This window comes from Perognathus longimembris, chromosome 14 (assembly GCF_023159225.1).
Source record: "Perognathus longimembris pacificus isolate PPM17 chromosome 14, ASM2315922v1, whole genome shotgun sequence".
NCBI lineage: Eukaryota > Metazoa > Chordata > Mammalia > Rodentia > Heteromyidae > Perognathus > Perognathus longimembris.
In genome coordinates this window covers 7,078,767-7,106,651 of record NC_063174.1, presented here as the reverse complement: position 1 = coordinate 7,106,651, position 27,885 = coordinate 7,078,767, and the positions used below count along the sequence as shown (strand labels likewise).

At 37.2% G+C, this 27,885-nt stretch overlaps 1 protein-coding gene and 1 long non-coding RNA gene across 4 annotated transcripts in view; one reads left to right on the top strand and one right to left on the bottom strand.

Annotated features, from left to right (window-relative positions):
- Positions 1-27,885, bottom strand: part of Nubpl (NUBP iron-sulfur cluster assembly factor, mitochondrial) — a 152,746-nt gene that overhangs the window by 89,516 nt on the left and 35,345 nt on the right. For all 3 annotated transcript variants that reach the window (XM_048361850.1, XM_048361851.1, XM_048361852.1), the window contains 2 exons: positions 6,551-6,590; positions 6,371-6,461 (listed from right to left, as the gene is read on the bottom strand). In XM_048361850.1, the coding sequence (XP_048217807.1) occupies positions 6,371-6,461; positions 6,551-6,590 (131 nt within the window). The remainder of the gene's footprint in view (positions 1-6,370; positions 6,462-6,550; positions 6,591-27,885) is intronic.
- Positions 1,541-17,341, top strand: LOC125362913. Its single transcript, XR_007213147.1, has 3 exons — positions 1,541-2,336; positions 11,575-11,578; positions 17,331-17,341. It is a non-coding gene; the product is annotated as an uncharacterized LOC125362913 (long non-coding RNA).

Sequence of the window (27,885 nt, the reverse complement as noted above, 5' to 3'; positions counted from 1 at the left end):
CTTCTTGTATAATCATCTGCCATTTGAGGAACTATGTATCAAATTCCTTCCATTCTTCCCACAAGAGGTATTTAGGAGGTTCAAACTTTGGTGTTTTTCATTTGATACAGGATTAAGAAGAGCTGAGCCCAACTCAAAAGCAAAATTCCTTAGGAAATAAAAGGCTAAGATCATTCCTTATTCAAAAGTGCAATTCCATTGTCAGGGAAATCACTAATGCCAACTATCAAGGGAAATTGTCTCATTCCCGTTGAAGGATCAGCTAAAGTGAAACTGCTTCTCTAGTTGCTAGGAAACAACCAACTCATTTCATGCCATTACCACAACCCTACAGAAGGAATCTGGCACCTGCTTTACATTTGGGAATATAAGAGATTGAACTGAAAGCATTGAAACTGCAGCCAAGATCCCTGGTCTCCAGGGTTTTCACTGTGACCACAGCAGGGCCTCACATCAGACCAGCCTTTGAAGTTTTCCTTTCTGCAGCTCCTCAAATAACTAAAATTATTTTTTTCAAACAACCCACATTTCCAAACTCAAAGATTCTAAGGAGACTTCCTTATTTGCATTAAACAAATTATGTCCATGTTGCACATAGAATTTAGAAGAAAACAAAATATTTCTCAGGAAGTGTAACTTACTGATTGGTATATACTAGACATTTATGCCTTTAGTTATTGAAATCAAAATGGAAAACAAAGAGAAACTGCTTCATGTATTGAGAAAATGAAATGTACATTAATAAATCCAGCACTCAAAATAACATTCTAGGGCTGGGGATATAGCCTAGTGGCAAGAGTGCCTGCCTCGGATACACGAGGCCCTAGGTTCGATTCCCCAGCACCACATATACAGAAAACGGCCAGAAGCAGCGCTGTGGCTCAAGTGGCAGAGTGCTAGCCTTGAGCGGGAAGAAGCCAGGGACAGTGCTCAGGCCCTGAGTCCAAGGCCCAGGACTGGCCAAAAAAAAAATAATAATAATAACATTCTAGCATTATCTGCCTAAAAAGGTTAAAATCTAATAGTTTTTTATGTCCTGACAAGCTTTTCTATGCTGTATCAATGTATTCGTGCACATATACCACATTTATTCATCTATCTCTTCCCTTCTAACAGATGAGGTTGGAAGGTAGGGTAAAGTTATGCACAAAAATTACTAGAAATTGGAAAGTTGAAACAAAGAGACTTCTCTATATTATTACTTCTGTATCCTTAAAAATAAGTTATCATTCAGATGCTGTAGATGATAGCAAAAATAGTCCCCAAACCAACTTCCTTCAGTTAATTATAATGATCCTGGCAGGATTCCTGCTCCTACTAACAATTCTAAACTTTTTTTTTTGGCCAGTCCTGGGGCTTGGACTCAGGGCCTGAGCACTGTCCCTGGCTTCTTTTTGCTCAAGGCTAGCACTCTGCCACCTGAGCCACAGCGCCACTTCTGGCCATTTTCTGTATATGTGGTGCTGGGGAATTGAACCCAGGGCCTCATGTATACGAGGCAGGCACTCTTGCCACTTGGCCATATCCCCAGCTCCTATTAACAATTCTAATGCTCACCTCAATCCAGGTACTCATGTCTGCATTCTGGGCTCCATAACCTGCCTTAGGTATGACTTCAAACTCTTGTTTTCAAGCAACTCTACCCAACTCCACTAGCATGCCTACCTACTCATGACCTGACTCTTCCATTTCTTTTCTTCATCACTCTACTTAGGATTGCTGATTCAGTACTTAAAGTCAAGGAAACTTATTTATTTAAATTTGGGTATCATATACAAGAATAAATTTCGGTATTGGTATGTCCTAAATTATTCTTTGTATACAGTGACTTTGATACTAGTCTGTACTACATAACAAGACTATGTCTCAAAAAACAGAGGAATTTGAGAGTTCATTACATAGTTCATCTGTTACACATGCATCTCAAAATGAATATAGAAATATCTTCCATTAGAACTGTCAACCTGGGTAGACTGCCAGAGCCAGTCAGGCAAATTTGTTTCCAGAAACTTCAGCCAGATTCCTTTGCTTTTCGTAAGGGCCCACAGACCTGTGTTCACGAAACCTTTCCATCTGACCACTTGGATTGCATCCTCCATTCCCCTGGTCATGCCCTTGAAGTAGTTCTGGTGTGAAGCCTAGAGTCACAACATAATTTGCCCGTATCTGCAGTGACAAATGATTTGTGCAGTTTTGTTCACAATCTTATCTTCCTGGCAAGTCAAGCTAATTAATGCCTTTGCACTCAGTAAAGATTTGTTTACTGGTTTTCTAGCCACATTTGGCAACTTGTAGTAAATAGCCACCCTTCTTTTCTTTCCCTTACCCTTGCAGTTGTTGATATATTGGAAGGTTTTCTGGCTTTTCTTTTCAGCTTTGAAACTATTGTGTTTTATGAGAGGAGCTAGACTTGGTGGCAGAATGGACTTGCCAGTGGCTTAGTTATTCCCCAATGTTTTAGAAATGTTATTGAAGAAACTCTGAGAATTTAAGGGGATCAAACTCAGAAATCCCAGAGTTGGTTACATGGTGCCACTGGTTTAGGGGCCGAACATAGGACCTGTCTACAACTGAGCAAACTGGATCCCTTTGAGTTTGAATTGTTTTTGTCACATACTGAAATGTAAGTCAGCCATAAATAATCAAGACACTTTATTTTTCCTTTTTTATTGGAACTTTCTGAAGAAAAAGTGGTATATAAAACAATTTGATATTTAAGACAATAACATTTTTAATCATAAAAAAAAATTGTCAATCTATGGGAGAGTTCCAGATTCAAAGTAGAATCTCGGGCTGGGGATATGGCCTAGTGGCAAGAGTGCCTGCCTCGTATACATGAGGCCCTGGGTTCGATTCCCCAGCACCACATATACAGAAAACGGCCAGAAGTGGCGCTGTGGCTCAAGTGGCAGAGTGCTAGCCTTGAGCAAAAAGAAGCCAGGGACAGTGCTCAGGCCCTGAGTCCAAGCCCCAGGATTGGCCAAAAAAAAAAAAAAAAAAAACCATCAAAGTAGAATCTCAACAAATCAGAGGTAATTGTAAATTGATAGAGTAAATACAAATTATCCTTAATATTTACCTAGAACATAATTATAAATTCACATGTATGAGAAAAAAATAAAACTTTTTCCAAGCAAACTATAAATATATTTATAAACTAATATATTTAGGTTATATAATAAAATGCTTTCTTCCTTTCTTAAAGATAAAGTTAATTGAACAGATTTAATGTATGAAAGTACATAATTATGTGCACTTGAAGTAAAACAAAGTTATACTTCTATGAAACACTTTTAAATCATAAGTATCAGCTTTAATATTTTTTCTACACCTGAGGAATTTCTAAACTGCTCTTATAACTCAATATTGTCTACAATGAGATTAACCAAAGTCTAAAGAATAAAGCATATTTGCTCTTACAGACTCAGCAAAGCAACAAGACAACATAAAATAAGACACTACATTATTCTATTTCATTTTTTAAATATCTTTATTATCTTTAAACAGTTATAGAAAGGAGTTGCCATTCACCAAAGCAATTTATGAGTACAGTTCATCTTAATCAACGTTAGCCCTTGCAACATTCTCCCCTCCTCTCCCAACTGACCCCTTCCGTATCTTAATTTTATGTATTTATTTTTCTCCATTTAACAAAGCAGCTTATGTATTCAATGCATATTTATCTGTGTCAAAACTTCATCATCAACTCCACAAGAGAAGAAATAAAAATGGCAAAGAAACATATGAGGAAATATTCAACATCCCTGGTAGTAAAGGAAATGCAAATAAAAACAACCCTGAGATACCACCTCACTCCAGTTAGAATGGCCTATACTCTGAACTCAGGCAACAACAAATGCTGGAGGGGGTGTGGGGAAAGAGGAACCCTTCTCCATTGTTGGTGGGAATGCAAATTAGTACAACCACTTTGGAGAACAGTATGGAGGTTTCTCAAAAAGCTCAATATAGACCTACCCTATGACCCAGCCATACCACACCTAGGCATCTATCCTAAACAGCAAACCCCAAGATATCAAAAAGACATTTGTACTTCCATGTTTATCGCTGCACAATTCACAATAGCCAAAATATGGAAACAACCCAGATGCCCCTCCACAGATGAATGGATCCAAAAAATATGGTGCCTATACACAATGGAATACTACATAGCAATTAGGAATGGTGAAATATTGTTATTCGCGGGGAAATGGTCAGAACTTGAACAAATAATGTTGAGCGAGACAAGCCTAGAACACAGAAAACAAAGGGGCATGATCTCCCTGATAGATGACTGTTAAGAAAGGGTGATGGAGAGACAGTAGAGACCAGGTCTGTGAAACCAAAAACTGCTTGTCAAATGGTATTTCCCACAGGTTTGGGGCAGCGACCCAACATTATGTAACTAAAACCAAACAACTACTCAACATATAAAGGTCAAAAATTGACCTCTCGGGGCTGGGGATATAGCCTAGTGGCAAGAGTGCCTGCCTCGGATACACGAGGCCCTAGGTTCGATTCCCCAGCACCACATATACAGAAAATGGCCAGAAGCGGCGCTGTGGCTCAAGTGGTGGAGTGCTAGCCTTGAGCGGGAAGAAGCCAGGGACAGTCTCAGGCCCTGAGTCCAAGGCCCAGGACTGGCAAAAAAAAAAAAAAAAAAAAAAAAAAAAAAAATTGACCACTCAGTGGAATACAATAACTCAAAAGCTATGTATGTACGTTCATATAGACTATTGTCAACATATTGTCTAATATCAACATTACATTTAAAGCCCTAGGTGAATTTTCTTGGGCATAGGCCACGTGGCTACTGTGTATGTTCTTGGTACATTGTGTATTGTATATATGTCTACCTGACCTAGGGAAGGGAAAGAAAAACAGGATGTAAGATATCACAAGAAATGTACACACTGCCCTACTATGTAACTGTACCCTTTTTGCACAACACCTTGTCAAAAAATTTGTGTTCAATTAATAAATAAATTTTTTAAAAAACTTCATCATCACCCTGCTTCAACCCACCCTTTGCCTTATATTTCTAAATCATGTGGTATACGCGATGAATTCTTGCCTGCATTTCCCTCCCTCCCCTCTTCATTCTTCTATCCCTCTCCCCTTGGCCCCATCTTCCTCCCTTGCAAGTACCCATTTCCTGGTACTTAGTTGGTTGGACTTTAATTTAGTCTTTTTAAAGAATTATACTACTTATGTTCTCTACAGAGTCTATTAACACTTCAGTTAATTCATTTGTAATCCCATGCTTACCACTCAGTGGTAAGATTTAAGGAAGATTTAGGGAAATGGAAAAACCTTCCATGCTCCTGGATTGAAAGAATTCCATTGTGAAAATGGCAATACTGCTCAAAGCAATTTACAAGTTCAATGCAATACTAATCAAAATCCCAACAACATTCTTCAATGAAGTAGAAAGAGAAATCCAAAACTTTATATGAAATAACAAAAGACCTCAAATAGCAAAAGCAATCCTTAGCAAGAAAAACAATGTTGGAGGAATAAAAATACCAAAACTCAAAAATCTATTACAAAGCCACAGTAAGGAAAATAGCTTGACACTGTCACAAAAATTGGATTGAGGACTAATGGAAAAGAACAGAAGGCTCAGAAATGAACCCACATATCTAAAGCCATCTAATATTTGATAAGGGAGCCCAAACATAGGTTGGAAGAGAGACAACCTCTTCAACAAATGGTGCTGGCAGAACTGGCTGTATACATGCAGAAAAGTGAACCTAGATCCTTATGTATCACCCTACATCAGAATCAGTTCCAAATGGATTAAAGACCTCAATGTAAGACCAAATACCATGAAAACATTACGGGAAGGGGTAGGAGACACTATAGGGCTTCTAAGGCACAGGTCAAAACTTCACAATAAATCAAAGAAAGACTGGATAAATGGGATTGCATCCAACTTAAAAGTTTCTGCATGGCAAAGGATACCTAACAAGCTAAATAGAAACCCACAGAATGGGAGAAGATTTTTACCAGATGTGTGTGTGTGTGTGTGTGTGTGTGTGTGTGTGTGTGTGTATCAGACAAGGGCCTAATATTCAAAATATACTTAAAGTTCAAAAAACTAAGCCCTCAAAAACTAAACCCTCAAAGAAACACAACTCAATCAATAAACGGGCTAATGACTTGAAGAGACACTCAGTTTTTAATACTCATGAGCAACGGAAGAAGTAAATTGGATAAGGGTGAAACTTGGTGCTAGTACCACGTAACTCTTAGGTGCTACGTTACCCATACACTCAGCCCATCAACTGAATTCTTTTGTAAAACACCTCAAATAGGAACATTTTAGCAATTCTGTAATCATCAAATGTTCTTGCCACAGCAATTCTCTTACCTGCCTTAACAGTTTCTCAACAGCCGACATTACCAGGAGGCCTCTCCAAACCACTGGTGCGGTCTCCTCAACCAGGAAGCCCATAGACATACTGCAACAATAACCCCAATGCACAACAAATTATGTAAGTTACTGCATGTTATTCTGAAAAGTAATACAAAACTAAAGGAATATGCTTACCAAGCAATACCATAATTCAAAAGAGGTCTCATTAGGTTGTCTGAAATAAGAAAAAGAGTCTTTCTGTTAGAAGAATAAAACATTATGTATAAACATGCTGACTTTTTTTTCACTTTAAAATTGTTTTGACATTTGGGCACCAGTGGCTCACGCCTTTAATCGTAGCTATTCAGGGGCTGAGATCTGAGGATCACGATTCAAAGCCAACCCTGGGCAGGAAAGTCCATGAGACTGTTATCTCCAATAAACTACTCAAAAAAAAAAAAAAGCTGGAAGTGGTGCTGTGACTCACGTGGTAGAACACCAGCCTTGAGCACAAAGAGGTTCGAGGACAGCATCCAGGCCCAAAGTTCAAGCCCCACAACCGACCATAAAAGAAAATCATTTTGACAAACAACAATTACAAACACATGTTTACAGCGTCAAATGGTTAAATCAGGCTAATAAATATACTATTACTTCATGTAGTTACTATTTGTGGCAAAATATTTCACTCTACCTTTAGCAATGTTGAAATGCAAAACAACGTGAGCCACAGCCAACCCTATTTTCTTTACTTGAAGAGTTTGAAAAACATGAAAATGCAAAAAGTTAAACATTCTATTTTGAAATTTGACACAAGAAATTATATCTAATTTTAAGAGAAAAACAACCTACTGTTAATGATCAACAAACAAATGGTAGCTACAAAATGTAACTTCTTCAGGCCTACCACTAGTGACTCATGATTGTAAACCTAGGTAAAACAAACGTAAAAGAAATAGGAATTTTGGACAGCTTGTGATTTCAGTTACAAGGCTATCATTCAAGTAGTTCTAGAACAGTTAACTGTCTTAAATGATCTATTCTGTATAAGTTGAGATTACAGGCAATGGTCAACTTATATATAATTGATATATACCCTATAAAGGCTACCTATAAATTTTATTCTGTTAGTTTATTTTGAAGGCTCAGGGAACATTGCTTTACACACTCTGACCTATTTATTGAATGCCTAGCATATGCCAAGCAGTGGTGTTGGTGATAGGGCTACAATGACAAACACAAACAGACATAGTTATCTTTTTTCATAAAATATGAGGTCTAGATAAGAGATAAACATTAAACAAAATACTGCAAAAAGGGACACTTGCCACTGCATCCAGTCCTCAAGGAAGGCATAGAATTTGGACAAGTTCCAGGTATCTTTGCAAGAAAGGAAACTTCATAATTCAAAAAGGTACTTAATAAAATTGATAGCTTTATACATCGAAGTCATTAAAATCCAGGCAAAACTATTGGAAGTATTATGAAGAGAAAAGTCATTTGTGCTTTCGTTATTTTCATAATAGAGTCTCATTTTTTCATCCAGGCAAGCTTGGCCTGCATCCTCCTATTAAACTTCCTGCACAGCTAGGATAGCAGACATGCGCTCCATTGAAGCCAACATCTCATTGGTTGAGAGGGAGTCTCATGGAGTTTTTGTCTGGGCTGGCGAACAATGATCCTCCAGGTATGAGCCACTGTGCCTGGCTCTTTTTCTTTTTCTAACAAGCATGAAGAGATATCATGTTGTACACAAATATAGGTTGTGTCTCAAACTCTTCTGCTCAGGCTGCTCTTAAACCACAGTCCTCCCATACTCAGCCCCTCAAGTATCTAAGATTAGAAGTGTGAGCCACTACACTCAGCTTTTTGGTAGGTCTCTATATCTAGAGATATAGAGGTATAAATCTATTTATAGATAGATATAAAGATATAGATATATAAATCTTAGATTTTACATATATGTGTGTATATATATACATATATATATATTCCAACAGGCATGAAGTGATATATACACTGTGTGTTTTTAACATTTGACAAATGTGATGTTTTACATTTTTTCTTACACTTGGGGGCCTTTAAATTGTATAGGGTTTTTGTTTTGTTTTAAAAACTATGTATTTGGGGCTGGAGATATGGCCTAGTAGCAAGAGTGCTTGCCTCATATACATGAGGCCCTGGGTTCAATTCCCCAGCACCACATATACAGAAAATGGCCAGAAGTGGCGCTGTGGCTCAAGTGGTAGAGTGCTAGCCTTGAGCAAAAAGAAGCCAGGGACAGTGCTCAGGCCCTGAGTCCAAGCCCCAGGACTGGCAAAAAAACAAACAAACAAACAAACAAACAAAACTATGTATTTATTATTCTGTTCACTTTACTATAAGGTGTATTGTTTTTGTGTTACTTAATTGCTTAATTTCCTTATTTTTTGGTTATTCAAGCCTTATCACATATATGGCTTGCAAATATCTTCTCCCATTCCATTAATTGTGAGAAGAAAACCAGTGTACTAACTCAGTACCTACAACGTTACTCATTTTTAAAACAAATGCCAAACGTAAAAAATAATATTGATATTTCATAGCAGTTTCCAAACACTGGCATTTTTATGATATCTGGCTTTCAATAAATAGCTAATGAACCTTAGGTATGAAGACATCATTTTTTCAATGAAAGTCATTCCCAAAAGACGCCATTAGGTTTTATCTTCATACACATATGCAAACACTTGGATTATACCAATGTCCACTAATTCATGCCTTAACACCCTCTGCTGTATATATGACTAATACTATTGACATGATCATCGCTGCAAGAATGAATCTTTAACTTGAATCTCTAAAAGTGAAGAGCTAAACTAGTCTAATGGAAAATATACCAATATTTAAAATATTATTTGCTCCCCCTTGTCAAAGGATATATTAAAATATTTAGAAATAATTTCAAGTCTCAATTGCATGTATATACTTCATTTGTTCATATTTTTAATTTTGGAATGTCAACTTAGATGAGTGTATGCAAAACTGTTACCTACAGTTACTTATATCTGAAGTTAGGTGGAAACTTAGCTGTTTTTATAAATTTTGAAGTTCACCATGTAAATCTCATTTTGCATATAATTCATAATTTTAGCATGAAAATAAAAATAACAACTAATATTACTTTATTCATGTTTAATTCATCACAGAATTCCCCTTTTAAAAAACCATCAACTACAAAGTGAGTTAAATTATTGAGTTGAGATTACAGGTATGAGCCACCAATGTATGGCTGATAAGAGGTTGTATGTATGTATGTATGTATGTATGTATGTATATGCATGCCTAGAGAATGTTCTTGAATATAGGTCACTGACTGAATCTCTGAAAAAAATCATATATCTAGGGGCTGGGAATATGGCCTAGTGGCAAGAGAGCCTGCCTCGTATACATGAAGCCCTGGGTTCGATTTCCCAGCACCACATATATAGGAAATGGCCAGAAGTGGCGCTGTGGCTCAAGTGGTAGAGTGCTAGCCTTGAGCAAAAAGAGGCCAGGGACAGTGCTCAGGCCTTGAGTCCAAGGCCTAGGACTGGCCAAAAAAAAAAAAAAAAGCATATATCTATATCTCTATCTATCTGTCTATCTAGACAGAAAGACAGAGAGACAGACAGACAGAGAGATAGAGATATATATGAATGCTCAAATCTGGGCAACTCTATCTAAATAATAAAATGACCCATGACCAGGAAGACAATCAAAATGTAAGTGCAGTAAGAATTGTGTTACATGGGGAAAAGCTGAAGACCACAAATTATTTAGCTGAGAAAAAAATGTAAAGGCTATAATCACTGTTATCAAAGAAAAATGAATTGACTAGGTGGTTCTCATGAGGGCAGAACTAGAAAATTATGTGAAAGTTAAGAAAGCAAAATTTTATCCAAAATCAAGAAAAGCCACTTAACACATACAGCATAAGACTGCAAAATCTCTCAGAATACTAATCTCTCTGTACTTTGAAGTTTTAAAGCCAAGCACTGACTTCTCTCTATGAAAGTCCTACATCTATCTTCTCACACCACCAGGCTGCTTAATGCACACTGACAATCTGTTTGGTGTATGTGGCCCCTTCATAAAGTGCCTTGTCTAGATCTTCCAGATAACCTGTTGGAGCTGCTACATCAGTATCTGCTGCTTCACCTGCACTTGTATGTTATGAGACAGCTTCTTTCATTACACCTCATGAACCAACTCAATATACATCATCTTCAATTTTTCTTCTATCCCTTCCTTACCTCTCTGTCTTCCCAGAATTGAATAAGGTTTAAATCCTTGCTGTGAACAAGTGAATGCTCTAGCTGTCCAGTCACTAGAAGGTTCTCAATATCAGCAATAAGGCTATGTCATCTTATTACTATTCATGTGTTGACTAGAGTAGCACTTTTAGTTTTCTTTCAAAATTCTCCTTTAATCAATTCTCCATCTTTTGGCTAAGATCAATACAAAAATTTTGCTTTGCATTCACAACTTGGCCTTTAGTGCCTTTCTCGGCTTTTGATATGCCTCTTTATTCTTCATGAAAGCTTTGGATATAAGGTGAAAGATCTGAGACTTCAATTTACTTCTGTCCTAGAAGGGTAGGGTAGTGTTATTAATCAGTCCATTGCAATACTATTATATTTCAAGGAACAATGAGGCCCTAAGAGAAGAAATAAGAAAAGCTGGTTCATACCACTTAGCAATTAAGTTTACCATCCTATATGGTTCCCGCTCACAGCACATAAAATAATAGTAACATCAAGATTACGGATCAAAGTTCACCATAACAGATAAGATAACCAAGTTTGAGACGTTGCCAGAATTACCAAAATGTGACATAGAGACATCAAATGAGCACATGCTGTTGGAAAATAGCACGAGATTCATTTAAGGTAAGCAACTGAAGAGACAATAAACCTTCATTAAGTTGAAACAAACCAAGTCTATATAGAGCACAATAAAACAGGGTATGTGTCATTAGGTATGATTATCTCTTATTGTTACATTTATCTGCAGAACCCAGACTAACATAAGTGGTTATAATATCTGATTGCTATGAAAATAAAATTGATTATGACAGACTAGTTCAACTTTTTAGAGCCCCAGAAAGTTTAGAAAAAGTGTAAAGTAGCTGGTGTGTTGGCTGACATCTGTAATCCCAGCTACTCTGGAGATAGAGACTGGAAACACCATAACTCTAGGATGGTCTGAGAAAAAAGTGGGACCCATTTCAACCCACAAACCAACCATGGTAGCATATACCTGTCAATCCTGCTACACAGAAGATACAGGTAGGACTGTGGTCCAAGGACAGCTCCAGGCCCCCTGAGTTCAAGTCACAGTACTACCAAAAAAGTAAGAAAAGAAAAAAAGAAAGAATAAAGGCTCTATGTAGAACTTTGTTACTGGCTTAAGAATTAGCAGGAATAGGAAATACCTCCAAAAACATACATGCACCCACTGTCACCTCAAATTCCTAGAGAACTGGAGATCATAGTTACATGTTAAGATCCAGGACAGAAATCAGGGAAGATGACAGACTGGAAAAAACAAAATAAAAACAAAGGGAAAGTGCACCCAGCCTGGTGACACTTTGGGCTTACTGAAAGGAGGGAACAAAATGGCCCCGTTACCTTACTAAACTGAGAGAAGACTATTTGAATTCCGGGAAGCCAATGCAGCTAGAGGTTACAAGCTAAAATAAGAAAAAGGAAGGAGCAACATGAAGAAAAAACTCCCCAGAATTACAGGAGAGATCTATGGAGTCTTTCATATAAGTGAAAAGAAATTACCTGAGACTGAGAGCTGCACAATTCCCAGATGTTGCACACAGCTGGGAATGGTTTATGTTCCCAGCAGCCAGAGCAATATATGAAGAGTGGTAAATTTGGTGTCCACTAAAGAATGTCATTAAATGTGTCATTCTTAGATACGCTGTCAAAATTGTGGACTGAATCAGTCTGACTCCAAAGACCAAGATCTCCCACCAAGCTACATTGTTGTAATAGCAATAAATTACAGGCCTTAGTAAAAGAAAAAAAAAAAGTAAAGCTCTTGCCCACTACAAGCGCCTTGGACTTGGCAGCAGGCTAGCAGTTCGGGAATAAACTTCTCTCTCCTGCCTGAAAAAAAAAAAAAAAAGTAAATAAGAACTCTGTCCCAATCCAAAGAATAGCAGAAGAGGGAAAGCAGGAACACATATCCCTCTGGGAAGGAGAAAGATAGAGAGGCATAACATTTTCTTTCTCACCTTGGCACACATCATTTCCCATCTCAGAATTTGCCTCAATTCTATCACCTTCAAGAAACCACTCTCTACATACAACCTCTACCTTCACAGAACTCTTGATATCCTCTCATCTCCTATATATTATTTAAAGCAAATTAATATTTTATTTGTGAAAGCATCAAACAGATTGTATTGCTGTATCTGTACTCCTAATCAGGTTACACACAGCTTAAGAACTAGTTTTATTTCTTATAGTCTATACTACATAACTCTAGTGTCTTTGTTTTTTTGTTGTTGTTGTTGTTTTTTGGCCAGTCCTGGGGTTTGGACTCAGGGCATGAGCACTGTCCCTGCCTTCTTTTTGCTCAAGGCTAGCATACTCTGCCACTTGGGCCACAGCGCCACTTCTGGCCGTTTTCTAGATATGTGGTGCTGGAGAATGAAACCCAGGGCTTCATGTATATGAGACGAACTCTCTTGCCACTAGGCCATATTCCCAGCAACTCTAGTGTCTTTGCTACGGTGATCATATTCAAGTTATTATTAATACTTTTGAAAATGTATTTAGAGGGTTTTTCAGAAATAGTTCAATTGCAAGTAATTTGAGTGCAGTAAGTAAATAGAAAAAACTAGTATAAGTATCTGTAGGACTTTTCTTCAATGCGCCCTACATTCATATTTCCATACTTCAAACACATATTCCTCCATTTGTAAGCACTCATTTTGATATAAGAAGAAAACAAAAGCATGGTCAGCAATGTCGTGAAATTCCTATGATGCATTGCTAAACTAGACTCCAAGACTTCTGACTTTCGGTTGAAGAACTTTCTATTTCAAACAGCAGTTATCCAAGTGACCCTGGAGGAGATCACTATGAACCTTTCAGATGGTCCAAAGATATAAAAGGATGTTCATAATAATACTAAAATATTATCTACTGTTTAGCTGGGGTGACCTTTGCACTGATAACCAAAAGTTACGTGGTAAACTGGCAGTATCTAAGGACAAATTAAGACAATGGCACCACTCAAACAAACATGCTGTTCACCATCATGGGCTCACAGTAAAATTAAATTTCACAATGGGAACTGATGGCTCATGCCTATAGTTCTAGCTACTAAGGAGGCTGGGATCTGAGGGTCATGGTTCAAAATCAGCGTAGGCAGAACTCTCTGTGAGACTCTTATCTCTATTAACCAGGAAAAAGCTGGAAGTGGAGGTGTGGCTCAGGTGGTAGAGTATCATCCTTGAGCAGAAAAGCCAAGTGAGAGGGCAGGGCCCTCAGTTCAAGCCCCAGTACCAGAATAAAAATAAAAATAAATCCAGGCTCACTATACTAATTGGATAAGTTTCATTCTTCTTTCTTTTTGTTAATCCCCCGCCCCCATTTTTTGTGGGTCCTGGGGCTTGAACTAAGAGCCTGGGCACTTTCCCTGAGCCTCTTTGCACTAAAGGCTGTTGCTTGAGCCATGGAGCCACTTCTGGTAATTAGTTTCTATTGAAAATAAATCTATGAGACTTTCCTGCCTGGGCTGGCTTCAACCGCTATCCTCAGATCTCAGCTTCTGAGCAGCTAGGATTACAGGCATTAGCCACCACTGCCAGGTGGGTTCAATTTTCTTTAAAAACAAACAAACAAACAAGGCCAGGCACAGGTGGCTCATGCCTGTAATCCTAGCTACTCAGGAGGCTGAGATCTGAGGAGATCACAGTTCAAAGCCAGCCCTGGCAGGAAAGGGCAGGAAAGTCCTTGAGATTCTTATCTCCAATTAATCCCCAGAAAATAGGAAGTGGCACTGTGGCTCAAAGTAGTACTGAACTAGCCTTGAGCTAAAGAGCTCAGGGACAGCACCCAGGCCCAGAGTTCAAGCCCCATGATGGAGGGAAAAAAACAAAAAAGCCAACCCTTTTTACTGATGCATTACAAGAAGGATGTACACATAAGAACCTTGGATTCTTGGTGAATTACAACAGCTACCTTAAGAAAAAGACCAAGAGCAATAGTTTGAATAGTGAACTGAATGAGAAACATTGAATATTATTTTTAATCCAAAGACAGATTGATAGGCAAATAGTTGCTATTAAGACTTGGGCCTCTGGCATATAAAATGAATGATCTATTACTCAAAAATACAATGGATAATATTTATTGCCTATAATAAAATGAAGTCTTTTAAATAAAATTAGAGCTTTTGTTTAGAAAAATACTTGGTTATAATTAGTCTGGCAGCTTCCCAATACTTAAAAAATTAGCTGATGATATTAGCAATAATAAAATATTAACAATGTGGCTTTTAAATTTTTTATTACATAATGAAATATGTAAACATTTAGAAGACCAATATAAATCAATGAACTGGTAGAAAAAGATAGATGCATGATGTTATAAAAGCATGCAAAATATATGGTCCAATTCAAAGTCTAAAATGTACCAAAAGATTTTAGTATAACAGACTGAAAAGTTCATGGATATGGTTTCTGATTATATATACAACTAATCTTTAAAAAGCCAAGCCTTCTCAGATTTTGGCACAGAATCAAAGAAGAAAATCCACTTTTTAAAAGGATTATTAAAATACCATTCCCCCAGCTAGGCATGGTGACTCGTATCTGTCATTTTAGCTACAGAGGAGGCTGTGCCTGGATGGTAAATCACAGTTCAAGGCTAGCCTGGACAAAGAATCTGTAAGACTCCTTCCCAACCAATAGCTGGATTCAGTGGAATATGTCTCTCTTCCCAGCTATGCAGTAGACTAAGATTGACAGAATAATGGTCCCATGTCGGCCCAAGCAAAGGAAAAGTCCATGAGACTCCATGACAACAGAAGAAAGAAGCCTGGTGATACACACCTGTCATTTCAGTTACAGAAAGAAGCATGAATAGAAAGACCACTATCCAGGTGCAGGCTGGGCAAAATAATCAGTAGAATAAAGGGCTAGAGGTATGGTTCAATGGTAGAGTGCCTGCCTAGAAAGCACAAATCCTAGGTACAAACCCTAGTTTGTACCCTGAGATCTGAGGATCACAGTTCAAAGCCTAGTGTCACCCCCCCCCTCAAAAAAAAACCCTCTTTCTAACTACTTGTCTTACCTTTCATAAGGCTAGATTTTCATCATATACTTCAGCTAAAAGAACATACTGTAATGAATTAAAAGGAAACACAGGTATGAGAGTATAGCCTATTAAGGCAGAATTGGGGGGCGGGGGGGGGGGCAGTACTGAGGCTTGAACTCACGGCAATGCACTTTCTAGGTAGGTTCTCCTCTATATCAGCCACACTACCAGACCTTTCAGATAAGGTCTCATTTTTTCCACTGGCCTGGTCTTGAGCCACAGTCCTCCTAGATCTACCTCCCATGTAGCTGAGATTGTAGGTAGGCACCACCATGCCCAACCTAAGAATTATGGCAAGTGTAATCATAATATTCAATAAACCTATGTGAAATGGAACCAAGTAACTCAAGGGTATGGGTGGGGTTGAGATAGGACAGAGAATGATAGAAGGTGGTTATGTCTATCAAAATACATTGGACTCACAAATTGACATGTTGAGTGGAAACACCTTTGTACAACTACTTAAAGATAATAATGATTTTTAAAAAGAACTAATGAAGTTTTTGGAGACTGAATTTAAACTCTGGGCCTGTACTCCATACCCCTAAGACAGATATTTAAATGATTTACAAAAACGTTTTTTAAAAAAATCACTCTTCTCAATTTTTTTTCTTTTCTTTTTTTGGTGCCAGTCTTAGGCTTGAACTCAGGATCTGAATGCTGTCCCTGAGCTTTTTTGCTCAAGACTAGTGCTATACCACAGCTCCACTTCAGACTTTGTTAGCTAACTGAAGGTTAGAGTCTCACAGACTTCCTTGCCCAGTCTGGCTTCTAATTGGATCCTCATATCTTAGCCTCCTGAATAAGGAGGATTACAGGCAAGAGCTACCAGTGTCCCCAGCAAGTCTCAAGTTTTTTTTAACCAGAAAATAGTAATTTTTCATCAAAATACTACTCATGTTAATAAATTTATCATTTTTACTGAGTTAGTATAATAATTTTTATTTCTATTTTAATTTCGAATATAGTAAGCATTAACAAATCTAATCTAAATTAACAAAAGCTACAACCTAGTCTGGACCTAGATGTCTTCACAAGTTACATAAACTGAAAATACAGACATATTCTTAACTTTGAAATACAATTTTCAGTTTTCATTGTATTTAGCCCCTTTAAAAATGTTTAGCACTTCCTCCCAGAACTCTCCTTCCTTAACTTCTAGAGCCATTTATTTCCTTATTCTTTCTACTTCTGTTGTTGCCCTTTCTCAGCCTTTCTCAGATCCCCTTGGGTTGTTTTTGCCAAGGTTCTACCCTCGGTTTTATACTTGCCTCTCTAAAATTATTTTGGGTTAGCTTGTTAAAAATCTAAGTACAGGGGCTGGGAATATGGCCTAGTGGTAGAGTGCTTGCCTCATATACATGAAGCCCTGGCTTCAATTCCTCAGCACCACACTTATAGAAAAAGGCCAGAAGTGGCGCTGTGACTCAAGTGGTAGAGTGCTAGCCTTGAGCAAAAGAAAGAAGCCAGGGACGGTGCTCAGGCCCTGGGTCCAAGCCCCAAGACAGCAAAATAAATAAATAAATAAATAAATAAATAAATAAATAAATAAATAAATCTAAATACAAATGATATTTTAAGCAAGACAATTTATTGTAGGAAAATGTCTTGAGTGTTGTAAGATGTTTAGAAGTATCACTGGCTATCACCAACTAGCATTCTTCAATTTTAACAATCAAAACTGCCTCTAGTCATTGTCAAATATCTCCTAGAAAGCAAAATCATCTAGGATTGAGGTCCACTGATCTAAATTAACAACTTCAATAACTACCAGACTGCCTTTGGCTGCAAGCTTGTGGAATCTAGGGAAGGGGAAGAAGATCCTTAGCTCATGAATAAACACATGCAAATACTAGATATATATTGGTGACCATGATACATATATACACACATCCAGTATACAGTGTTCGTATATATAACAATATAGTGTATTTGTGTGAAATGCTGTTAATTCATAAATCTGTATCTTTAGCCAAATCCTCTTTCCTGACCTGTAAACTGTTGACTATATGGACATCAACATATCTAAACCTTAACTCATTACTGTTTTCATTGAATCTGTTCCTTTCTTGTTCCAACCTGATGAATAATTGTGTGTGTGTGCATGTGTTCGTGCGCATGCACACATGTACACCAGCCCTGGAGCTTGAACTTAGGGTCTGGGTGCTATCTCTGAGGTTTACTACTCAAGGAAAACATACTACCACTTAAGCCACAGCTCCACTTCTGGCTTTTTTGTTTGTTTTGGATAGTTAATTGGAAAAAAGATGCTCGTGGATTTTTCTGCCTGGGCCTTTGAACTATTACCTTCAGGTCTCAGTATTCTGGGCAACTAGGATTATATGCATGAGCCACCAATACCCGCTGAACAATAAATTCTCCTACATAGTCACCCAACCCAGTAAGCCAAGGGCCATACTAGGAACCTTCTTCTCAGCCTTAACTCAATGCATTACCAAAACATATGCCTTCACTGTCCCCCTCCCATCCTCCCCTTCCTCTTTTCCCCTTCCACCTCCCCCTCTCCCTCACCTTCTCCTTCTCCCTCTCTCGATCAATATCCTCCTGCCTTAGTCTCCTGGGTGCTGAGATTATAGATGTGCACTATCTCTTGCAACTATAATTTGATCTCTTCAGTAACTTTCAGTTTGGAATTTTGTCTACTCCTCTCCACTTTACTGAAATAAGACCTTTGCCCATAGCATAGGATCACAGTAATGGCTTACTAACTGGTCCCTATTTCCATTGCAAAATGATCCTCCTAGAATGCCAAAATGATAATTCCCCAAACATATCTCCACTGTATGACAGCTCCTCAGGGCATCTGAGTCACACCTCAACTTTCAAGAAGCATAGGAAGGCATTTACAAAAGGAATCGCCCTCATCTGCCCTCATCTACACAAAATGTCACCTTCAACCATGCCAAATAACTCCTACTCTACAGCTGTTAAAATTGGCTTTTTCTATTGTTTTGGCTATCTTCCTCATGTTTAATCTTCAACCTTCTTTCAACAGACTCCTGTTCGACCCACTTTTTAAAGGATATCTTGAGTCACTTCTCCCAAGAAGCCTTCTCAATCTCTAGTTTGGAATTCCAGTTGGAATCTTTGGGTTTCCAAGTAGCATGCTTATACTTTTATTACAATTTTATTGATACTATCATTATCTAGTGTATCAACTATATGCTCATGAGAGCAGAGACCAAATTTTATTTGATCTTATAGCCAAAGAATCAACTATTTCTCATGACTACTATTTAGAAGACACTGCATAATTTTTGCTAAAGAAACCAAAGCAATGCCTTCAACATTTCACTTCAACATTTCATGACTACTATTTAGAAGACACTGCATAATTTTTGCTAAATAAACCAAAGCAATGCCTTCAACATTTTGATTCAAATATGAATTTTAAAACTGGGCTTAAAATATGCATACTTTATATTTTAAGGGCAATCATTTTTATTTTAAGCCAGTGCTGGTTAAACTGAAGTAACAAGATAAAAAAAGATGCTCTGTTTAACTGTAAGTATGCATATATGTCCATTTTTAGCTGCAGAATATATGACAAACATTTCTAAGAAAAAAACAACCCTCAATGTTCCTCCAATGACTATAGTGCTTAGTAATTTTGTCCAAAGATAACCATCTGAACTCAGTTCTCTCTTGTTACTACAACTATAGTATCTCAAATTTTAGTTACCATTCTTGCCTACATCTGACAATCAGAATGCTATTGCTAATTAAGGTTCCTAGGTTAAATGCACACCTACTATCATTGCACAAACATGTGTTTGGAATAAGGAAACAGCTATGGAAGAATCAAGTGACCATCTTTTAAATTTTAGCCCTTAAATCAGAGTTCGAATCTCCAAAATACTTCTGAACATAAAACTGGCCAGCATGACCTAGTCCCCTAAATCTCATTCTTTTGTAATCATATTTTTATTATCCTTAGATATTAAAAGAGGTTACCACTCAACAAATCAGTTTATGAGCACAATGCATCTTGATCAATCTAGACCCATTATTAAAGAGGCAAAATATTCAGTTTTAGATTTTGACATTATCAAATTTTATGTTTTAAAAATTAACAAATTGAAATAAGAAAGTCAATTTTTAAAAAACATAAAGGAGGAATGGGAGGGGGAAATGGAGGAGAAGAATGGAAGGGGTGACACTGATCAAGATATACTGTACTCATAACTTGATTTGTGGGTTTATAACCTCTTTGTTCAACTACTTTATAATATTTTAATAAGCCATTTCATTTTCTGTATATGTCTTATTGGTGAGAACTTTGAACTTCTTCCAACTATCACTGTGGCAACCAGCTCTCTGACCAAGTTACACAGAAGGATTTATATGACACCAGCTTGCTCCAGGCCTATTCATTGCATGTATGCCTTACTTCCATGTTAACACCATGTTAGGACATAGCCAGGTGCTGGTAGCTCAAACCTATACTAATAGCTACTCAGGTAGCTGAAACCTGAAAAAATCAAAGTTAAAATCTAGCCTGGGCAGATAAATCCAAAAGACTCCATCTCCTATTATTCAGCAAAAAGCCAAAACTGAAGGTATGGCACAGTTGTAGAGCTTCAGTTATGAGCATAGGGGAAATCAAAACACTTAAGAGCTTGAGGCCCTGACAGCAAGCTCTGGTACTGGCACCAAATTTTAAATAAATAAACTAAAATAAAAAATTATAAGACACCATCAGAAACCATAGGTCTCTGCCATATATACAAATAGCACACACACACACACACACACACACACACACACTTGGAAATGCAGACAACTGGTTCTCCTTTTGGTTAATAGAAGATAGGTGCCACTAGATAAATGCTTACCAATCTCCCCAACAGACTGTCCTATCTCTAAGACATTCAGTAAGCAATCTGCCACATTATCAACAGCCAGTTTACTAACATGTTTTCTTATTGTTTCTCCTTCCTTTTCTTCATGAAATAGTCTCAAGTAAGTGAGGTCTTTGCATTAGTATTCATGCACTGCTTCAGCTTGGCAATGACAATGGTCTGAGCAAAAGAATTATGAGGTATGCTGGTATATTAGTGCCTCTTTTTCCATGTTCGTAACAATCCCAGCACTGTGATTCTGAGTAGAACTGATTTTACTATAGTTCAAATTCAGACCACAACAAAACAAACTCTACTCCTTTTATGTATGTTTACAATACTGGACTCAGAGCTCCTTGAGCTTTTCTGCTCAAGACCAGCACTCTACCACTTTGAGCCACAGTTCTAATTCTGGCTTTTGGGTGGTTAATTGGTATAATTTTAGGCTACAACTAGTAACAACTACTGAGCTAGTGAAATTTCAAAGTTTAAAGTTAAGAAATAGCTAATAGCTAAACTAAATGTCCCAATGAAATGTAATTTTCTCCTTGTTCAGTAACAACTATCCTTTCACAGAATAGACAGACTCAATCTGTCAACACCACAGAAGAACCTCTCCACTTTTCTGCCTAATACTGGTAATAATTAAAGAGGAAATCTATCCAATCTTAATGAAGACATTTCAATTCACTACTCCATGTGGATGGATGCATGTCACATACATAAATCTAGAAGTTCAAAAGAAAGTAAAAGTGTTGCATCAGCTCATTAGGATTTATTTTTGTTGATCTTTGTTTTGTTTTTAACACTATGTATAATTTCTAAACCCTCAAAACTTTTCATGCCTCAATATATTAGTATAGTATAATTATGCTTTCTTGTCTTCCCAACTGATGGATGAATTGCTACATTTCCCTATGTAGTCCCTAAATCTTATACCTTCAAAACTCATTTTATATCCTACTTTTCACTGAACAACTTTCCTTCTTAATGTTTTACCTTCAAAGAAGAAAGAGATAAAATAAGAGAAAGGACAGAAGGAAGGACAGAAGGACAGAAGGATGGAAAGGAGGGAGGGAGGGAGAGGGAGAGAGGGAAAGAAAGCAAGTAAGAGACAGGGAGGGAGGGAGGGAGGGAGGGAGGGAGGGAGGGAAGGAGGGAGGGAGAGGGAGAGAGGGAAAGAAAGCAAGTAAGAGACAGAGAGGGAGGGAGGGAGGGAGAGAGGGAGGGAGGGAGAGAGGGAGGGAGGGAGGAAGGAAAAGGGAGAGGGAAGGAAGGAAGAAGAAGGGAGGGAGAAAGGGAGGAAGGGAGGAAGGGAGAGAGGGAGGGAGGAAGGAAGGAAGGAAGGAAGGAAGGAAGGAAGGAAGGAAGGAAGGAAGGAAGGAAGGAAGGAAGGAAGGAAGGAAGGAAGGAAGGAAGGACAAAAATGTTAAGAACTGCTAACTAAAGAGTTTCTAAATTACACAGTAAATTATGAAAGTGACTATGGGTTATGAATAATAGCACCTATTTTTGAAAAGTAGCAAAAGTATCAAAAGGCACATGGAGTATTAGAAATAGAATTATAAATACCAGAACACCCAAATGCATCAAAAAAAAACCCACTAACCCTAAAATCATACATATATCCAAACATGTTAATTGTTGGTGACTTTAACACACCACTGTCACCTCAGGATAGACCAATCTGGCAAAAATTCAACAGAGAAATCTCAGAAGTAAACAACTGCATAGACAAACTAGATTTAACAGACATCTACAGAACATTTCACCCAGCAGCATCAGAATATACGTTTATCTCGGCAGCACATGGAACATAATCCAAAATAGATCACATTTTGGGGCACAAACCAAATCTGTGCAAATTCAGAAATATTGAAATTATTCGCTGTATTCCCCAGACCACAATGGAATAAAATTAGAGCTCAACACCAAAAGCCACCATAGAAAATTCTGTAACTTACAGAGACTGGACAACACATCGTTGAATTACCAGTGGGTAATTGAAGAGATCAGAAAGAAAATTCATGATATTTAACAAAAATGAACACACAAGCAAGGGGACAGTGTCTGACATCCATAATCCTAGCTACTCATGGGACTGAGATCTGAGGATCAGGGCTCAAAGCCAGCGCAGGCAGGCAAGTCTAGGAGGCTCCCATGTCCAATTTAACACCAGAAAACCAGAAGTGACACTATGCTCAAGTGACAGAGCAGTAGCCTTGAGCTGAAGAGCTCAGAGACAGCTCCCAGGCCCAGAGTTCAAGCTCTACCACTGACTTAAAAACAAAAATAAACACACAAAGTATCAACTCCTCTGGGAAACAGCAAAGGCAGTACTCAAAGGAGAATTTATAGCTCTGAGTGCCTATATCGACAAATTGGAGAAATCTCAAACCAATAATTTAGTGATGCACCTTAAGCTCAAAAGCATCGTAAGTCAAAAAAAAAAAAAAAAAAAAGTCCACTGCAAAGATCAACCTTTATGATGAAAACTTTAAGTGGAAAAAACCTCCCATGCTCCTAGATTAGGAAGATTAACAGTGTGAAAATGGCAATACTGCCAAAGGCTATGTACAAATTCAATGCAATATTCATCAATATCCCAACATCATTCTTTAATGAAATAGAGGAAGCAATTCAAAACTTCATATGGAACAATAAAAGACCCTGAATAGCAAAAACATTCTTTAGCAGGAAGAACAGTGCAGGAGGAATAACAATACCAAGCTTCAAACTCTATTACAAAGCTGTAGTAATAAAAACAAATTGGTATTAGCACAAAAATCGGCATACGGACAAATGGAAGAGAATAGAAGACCCAGAAATGAACCCACAGAACTATAGCCACCTAACCTTTGATAAGGGAGCCAAAAACACAGGATGGAAAAAAGGCAGTCTCTTGAAATAATAGTGCTGGCAGAATTGGCTATACACATGCAGAAAACTGAACCTAGATCCTTATATATCGACCCTTACCAGAATCAATTCCAAATGGAACAAAGACCTCAATGTAAGACCAGATACTGTGAAAATATTACAGGAAGAGTAGGAGAAATTCTAGGGCTTCTAAGGCACAGGTCAAAACTTCCTAAATAAAGATCCAGAAACATAACAAATCAAAGAAACACTGGATAAATGGGACTACGCTAAACTGCAGAGCATGCAAACTGCATTTGCATGGCAAATGACATAGCTAACAAGATAAATAGAAAGCCCACAGATTTGTAGATTTTCACTAGCTATACAACAGACAAGAGGCTCATATCAAAAAATACACTTAGAAGGTGTGCACGGTGGCTCACCCCTTTACTCCTAGCTACTCGGGAGGCTAAGATCTAAGGATCGTGATTTGAAGCCAAACTGTGAGACTCTTACCTCTAATTAGCTACCAAAAAAAAAAAAAATACACTTAGCACTCAAAACATTAAACCATCCAAAACCAAATCCTCAAAGAAACAATCACCCCATTAATAAGTAGGCTAAAGAGTTAAAGAGACTTCTCTGGAGAGGAAATAAAAATGGTCAATAGACACATGAAGAAATGTTCAACATCTCTGGCCATAAAAGACATGTAATCAAAACCACATTCAGATTCCACCTCACCCGTTAGAATGACCATTATCAAGAAAACAAATAATAACAGATGCTGGCGGGGATGTGGCCAAAAAGGAACTCTACTACACTGTTGGTGGGAATGTAAACTTGCTCAACCACTCTGGAAAGCAGTATGGAGATTCCTCAAAAGACTAAACATAGAGCTCCCCTATAACCCAGCAAATCCCACTCATGGACATTTACCCAAATGACCACAAATAATGCCACACTAAAGCTATCAGCATTGCAGCATAATGGAATAGACCCAAATGCCCTTCAGTAGATAAAAGGATCAAGAAAATGTGGTACATATACACAATGGAATTCTATGCTTCCATCAGAAAGAATGACATCACTTCATTCATAAGGAAATGAAAAGACTTGGAAAAAAATCATATTAAGCCAAGTCCAAAGAAACAGTTTCTCCATGGTTTCCCTCCTTTGTAATAATTAGTATAGCTATGTTATACTATAGCTTTCCACATGTGACCACATAAAATGATGCTAATTGAAATGATCTCCACAATATGGAAACAAGAAGTTGTTCTTTTTTTGTGTGGTTGTTTCTTCTTTCTTTCATTCATTCATTCTTTCTTGTTTTCTTAGTGTACTGTTTTCAGTTATTTTCTTTTTGTCTTTTTTTTTTCTGTTCCGGTTTATTCCCCATTGTCATTGTTTCTGATTTTGCTACCCTTTATCTTCTATATAAGTTTATCTGATTTGGAGAAGGGAAGGGAAGGGAAATCACAGAATTGGTGGCACAGAGAGTAAACCAATACAACAGCGATACTAAATACTATGCTGGAAATGAACTTTACAACTTGGTGGGGTGGGGAATGGGGGGGAGATAAAGCAGGAAAAAATGAGGGAGGGAATAATACTGTTCAAAAATAAATGTATTCATTACCTTAGTTATGTAACTATACCCCTATGTACATCAACTTTACAATAAAATAAAAATAAAGTTATGAACTAACCATCCCTCTACAAAACAATACTAAATTTTATAGTTTTTCTCATCTCAAAGACACTAAAATTTTAAATTTAAGATTTTGAGAAACATTTTAAATCATCAAAAGAAGAAAAGATGCATTTGTTTTGTAATCTGGGACTAGGCTAAACAAGAAAACTGTGAAAAACAAACAAATTTGACACATAGTACCCACTGAAAATGTACTATTTAATTTGTTGTTTTTGTATAGCTACAAATAAAATGTCTGGAAGAATAACCTAAAGAAGGAAGGATTTATTCTGGCTCACAGTTTCATAGGGCTCAAATAGTTTCTTGGTTCCTTGTGCTTGGTCAGAACATCATGGTGACAGAAGCATATGGCAGAGGAACTTCACCTTCTTGAAGATAGGAAGTAGTGATAATGAAGTAAGAGACCAAGACAAAGAGCAAGCCCCCAAGAACATGCCCTCAGCACCCTACTTCCACCATTACATTATTGTTCAAAAATACCATCAGATTATGAATCCATCAAAGCCAGAATTATTAATCCATTCATAATATCTGAGCCCAGAAGATCTAATTATCTCTGACAACCCCATCATAAATATACATAGAGCTGTGATTTACAAATCACCTAAGAATCTCTTGATTCAATCAAGCTGAAAATGAAGATTAACCATCACAACTACTAATTTACACGTGTCAAGACAGCCTTCAGATTAAATGCAACAGGTGAAAAAAGGAATGGGAGAATAGCAATCTTTTCTGGTGACTGTTGCTAATCATAAATATAGAGATGTATGATTAATTGGTATTTACACAGATATAGCCAATTGAATGTATTTTTTGATAACCTATAAAAGCACAGCAAAGTTAACCACTGGAAAGGCAGTAGCTACAAAAATATGGGGCTTGTTGTGATTAAACAAGCATTCTTCCACTGACTTCACTTGCTATAGTTTTCAGTTTGTGGAGCAGTAATAAAAATTCAGAAAGTGACTGGTTTCTGCTCAAGGACATCAGAGGCTGAATGAAGCATATGGCTCAAGTGGTATAGGGATTGCCTAGAGAGTGAGCCTTGACTTTAAACCCAACTACCAAAAACAAACAAACAGTAACAATATACATTAGGCAGCTATTTAATGATTGAAGAGGTGACTCTGAACAGGAACATTTAGATAGAGACATTAAATTATAACACACATGCAACCTTCAGGGGAAAAAGTTTTTAACTTACAAAGAACTATACAAGAAATTACAAAAAGCAAAATTACAAAAGCAACTAGAGGGCTACATGGACTTTTTTTTTATAAACTAGAATGAGAAGAATTCTTCAAAGAATATAGACATCATTCTCTGAAATATTTTGAAGCTAAATGTACCTAAAGCCTAAGCAAAACAACTTCCTAAGATTCTTTTAACCCTTGATTATGTTCAGAATATCACCTTATCTTTTAATATTCTAGGTACAACAAGTAATAAACACAGAATCCAGAACAGCAAAGAAAGTCATTTCTGTAACACTGTGATTATGGCATACTTCCAGAATCTTCCTTAAGGAAAATCGAAGGAACTTTAGCATTTGATAAAAACCCAAGCATCCTCAAGACAATGGCCCAAAAGAAGCAAATTATAAGTCAGAGGTAAGTATATATCACAAAACACTGCTAAAATCTCTCCCTTGAGATTACAGTTGATTCTATTTCTGTTTCCTATTCACTTAAATTCCCTGTTAGAAGCTCAGTCTCTTCCTCACATTTTACCTGAGAAGAATACCATTACAAAAGGCCATTCACCTCAGCTGATTTTCCACAAAGTCTCATGAACCCACATACACACTCATCCCTAAACTTGAAACAAGTTTAATATGTTAAGGCAGATAAAGTAGCAAACTGGTCCAATCACTACCCCACAACAATAGAAAAGACATGTGGATCCAATTCACAGTTAGCCACTAATAACCACTATCATCCTCAATAAAATCACTTGACATTTCCATTTTAGTAACCTCTCTGCAGGTCTTAAAAGGTTGCTCCTACTTTATTAACTCAGTACATTAAAAGATACTCCAGTAAAACAAAGCAGTAATAAATTCACAAGTATTTTGAAAGTGTTTTATCATCATAATACTATGAAAGAAAAAGAGATGGCTACCAATAAGAGTCATTTTAGAACACTTTGTAAAAACCATCAAGCTGGTCACATAAAGATTATTACAGTGGTGAAATGCAGCAATACATTCCCAAGTACATCTACCCATTTAATACATATTTGCCATCTCAACTGAAAACCTTCCAGTCAATCATTTCTAGGGCTATACTTTGAGTATACTATAATATTAATTTTGAATATTATGATACTTGGAAATTCTAAATGAAGAAAAATAACTGGCATTTATTCTTTTAAGAAGTAAGGTTATATTCAGGCTTTCATGCTAGTTTCTCCAACCACATATAAACTTTAATCTAAATTCCATTAGGTCCACCAAAATAACCCGTCATTTGTAGTGAATACAATGTCAGGTTGTTTTGGTATAATACACTTTCTACATACTGGCTAGACTGAAGAAACACTGTTGTCATTTTACGCTAAGAGAAATATCCTCCTCCAAAAACCCAAAAATTGTTAAATTTAGAATTCACTTTCTAAAACCAAATAAAAATTTATGTAGTTGCGCAAGGTATACTTTTTCTACAAGTCCCTCAAAAAGAAAAAGGAAACAAAAAGAATGGAAAAGTGTATAGTCTATCAACCCTA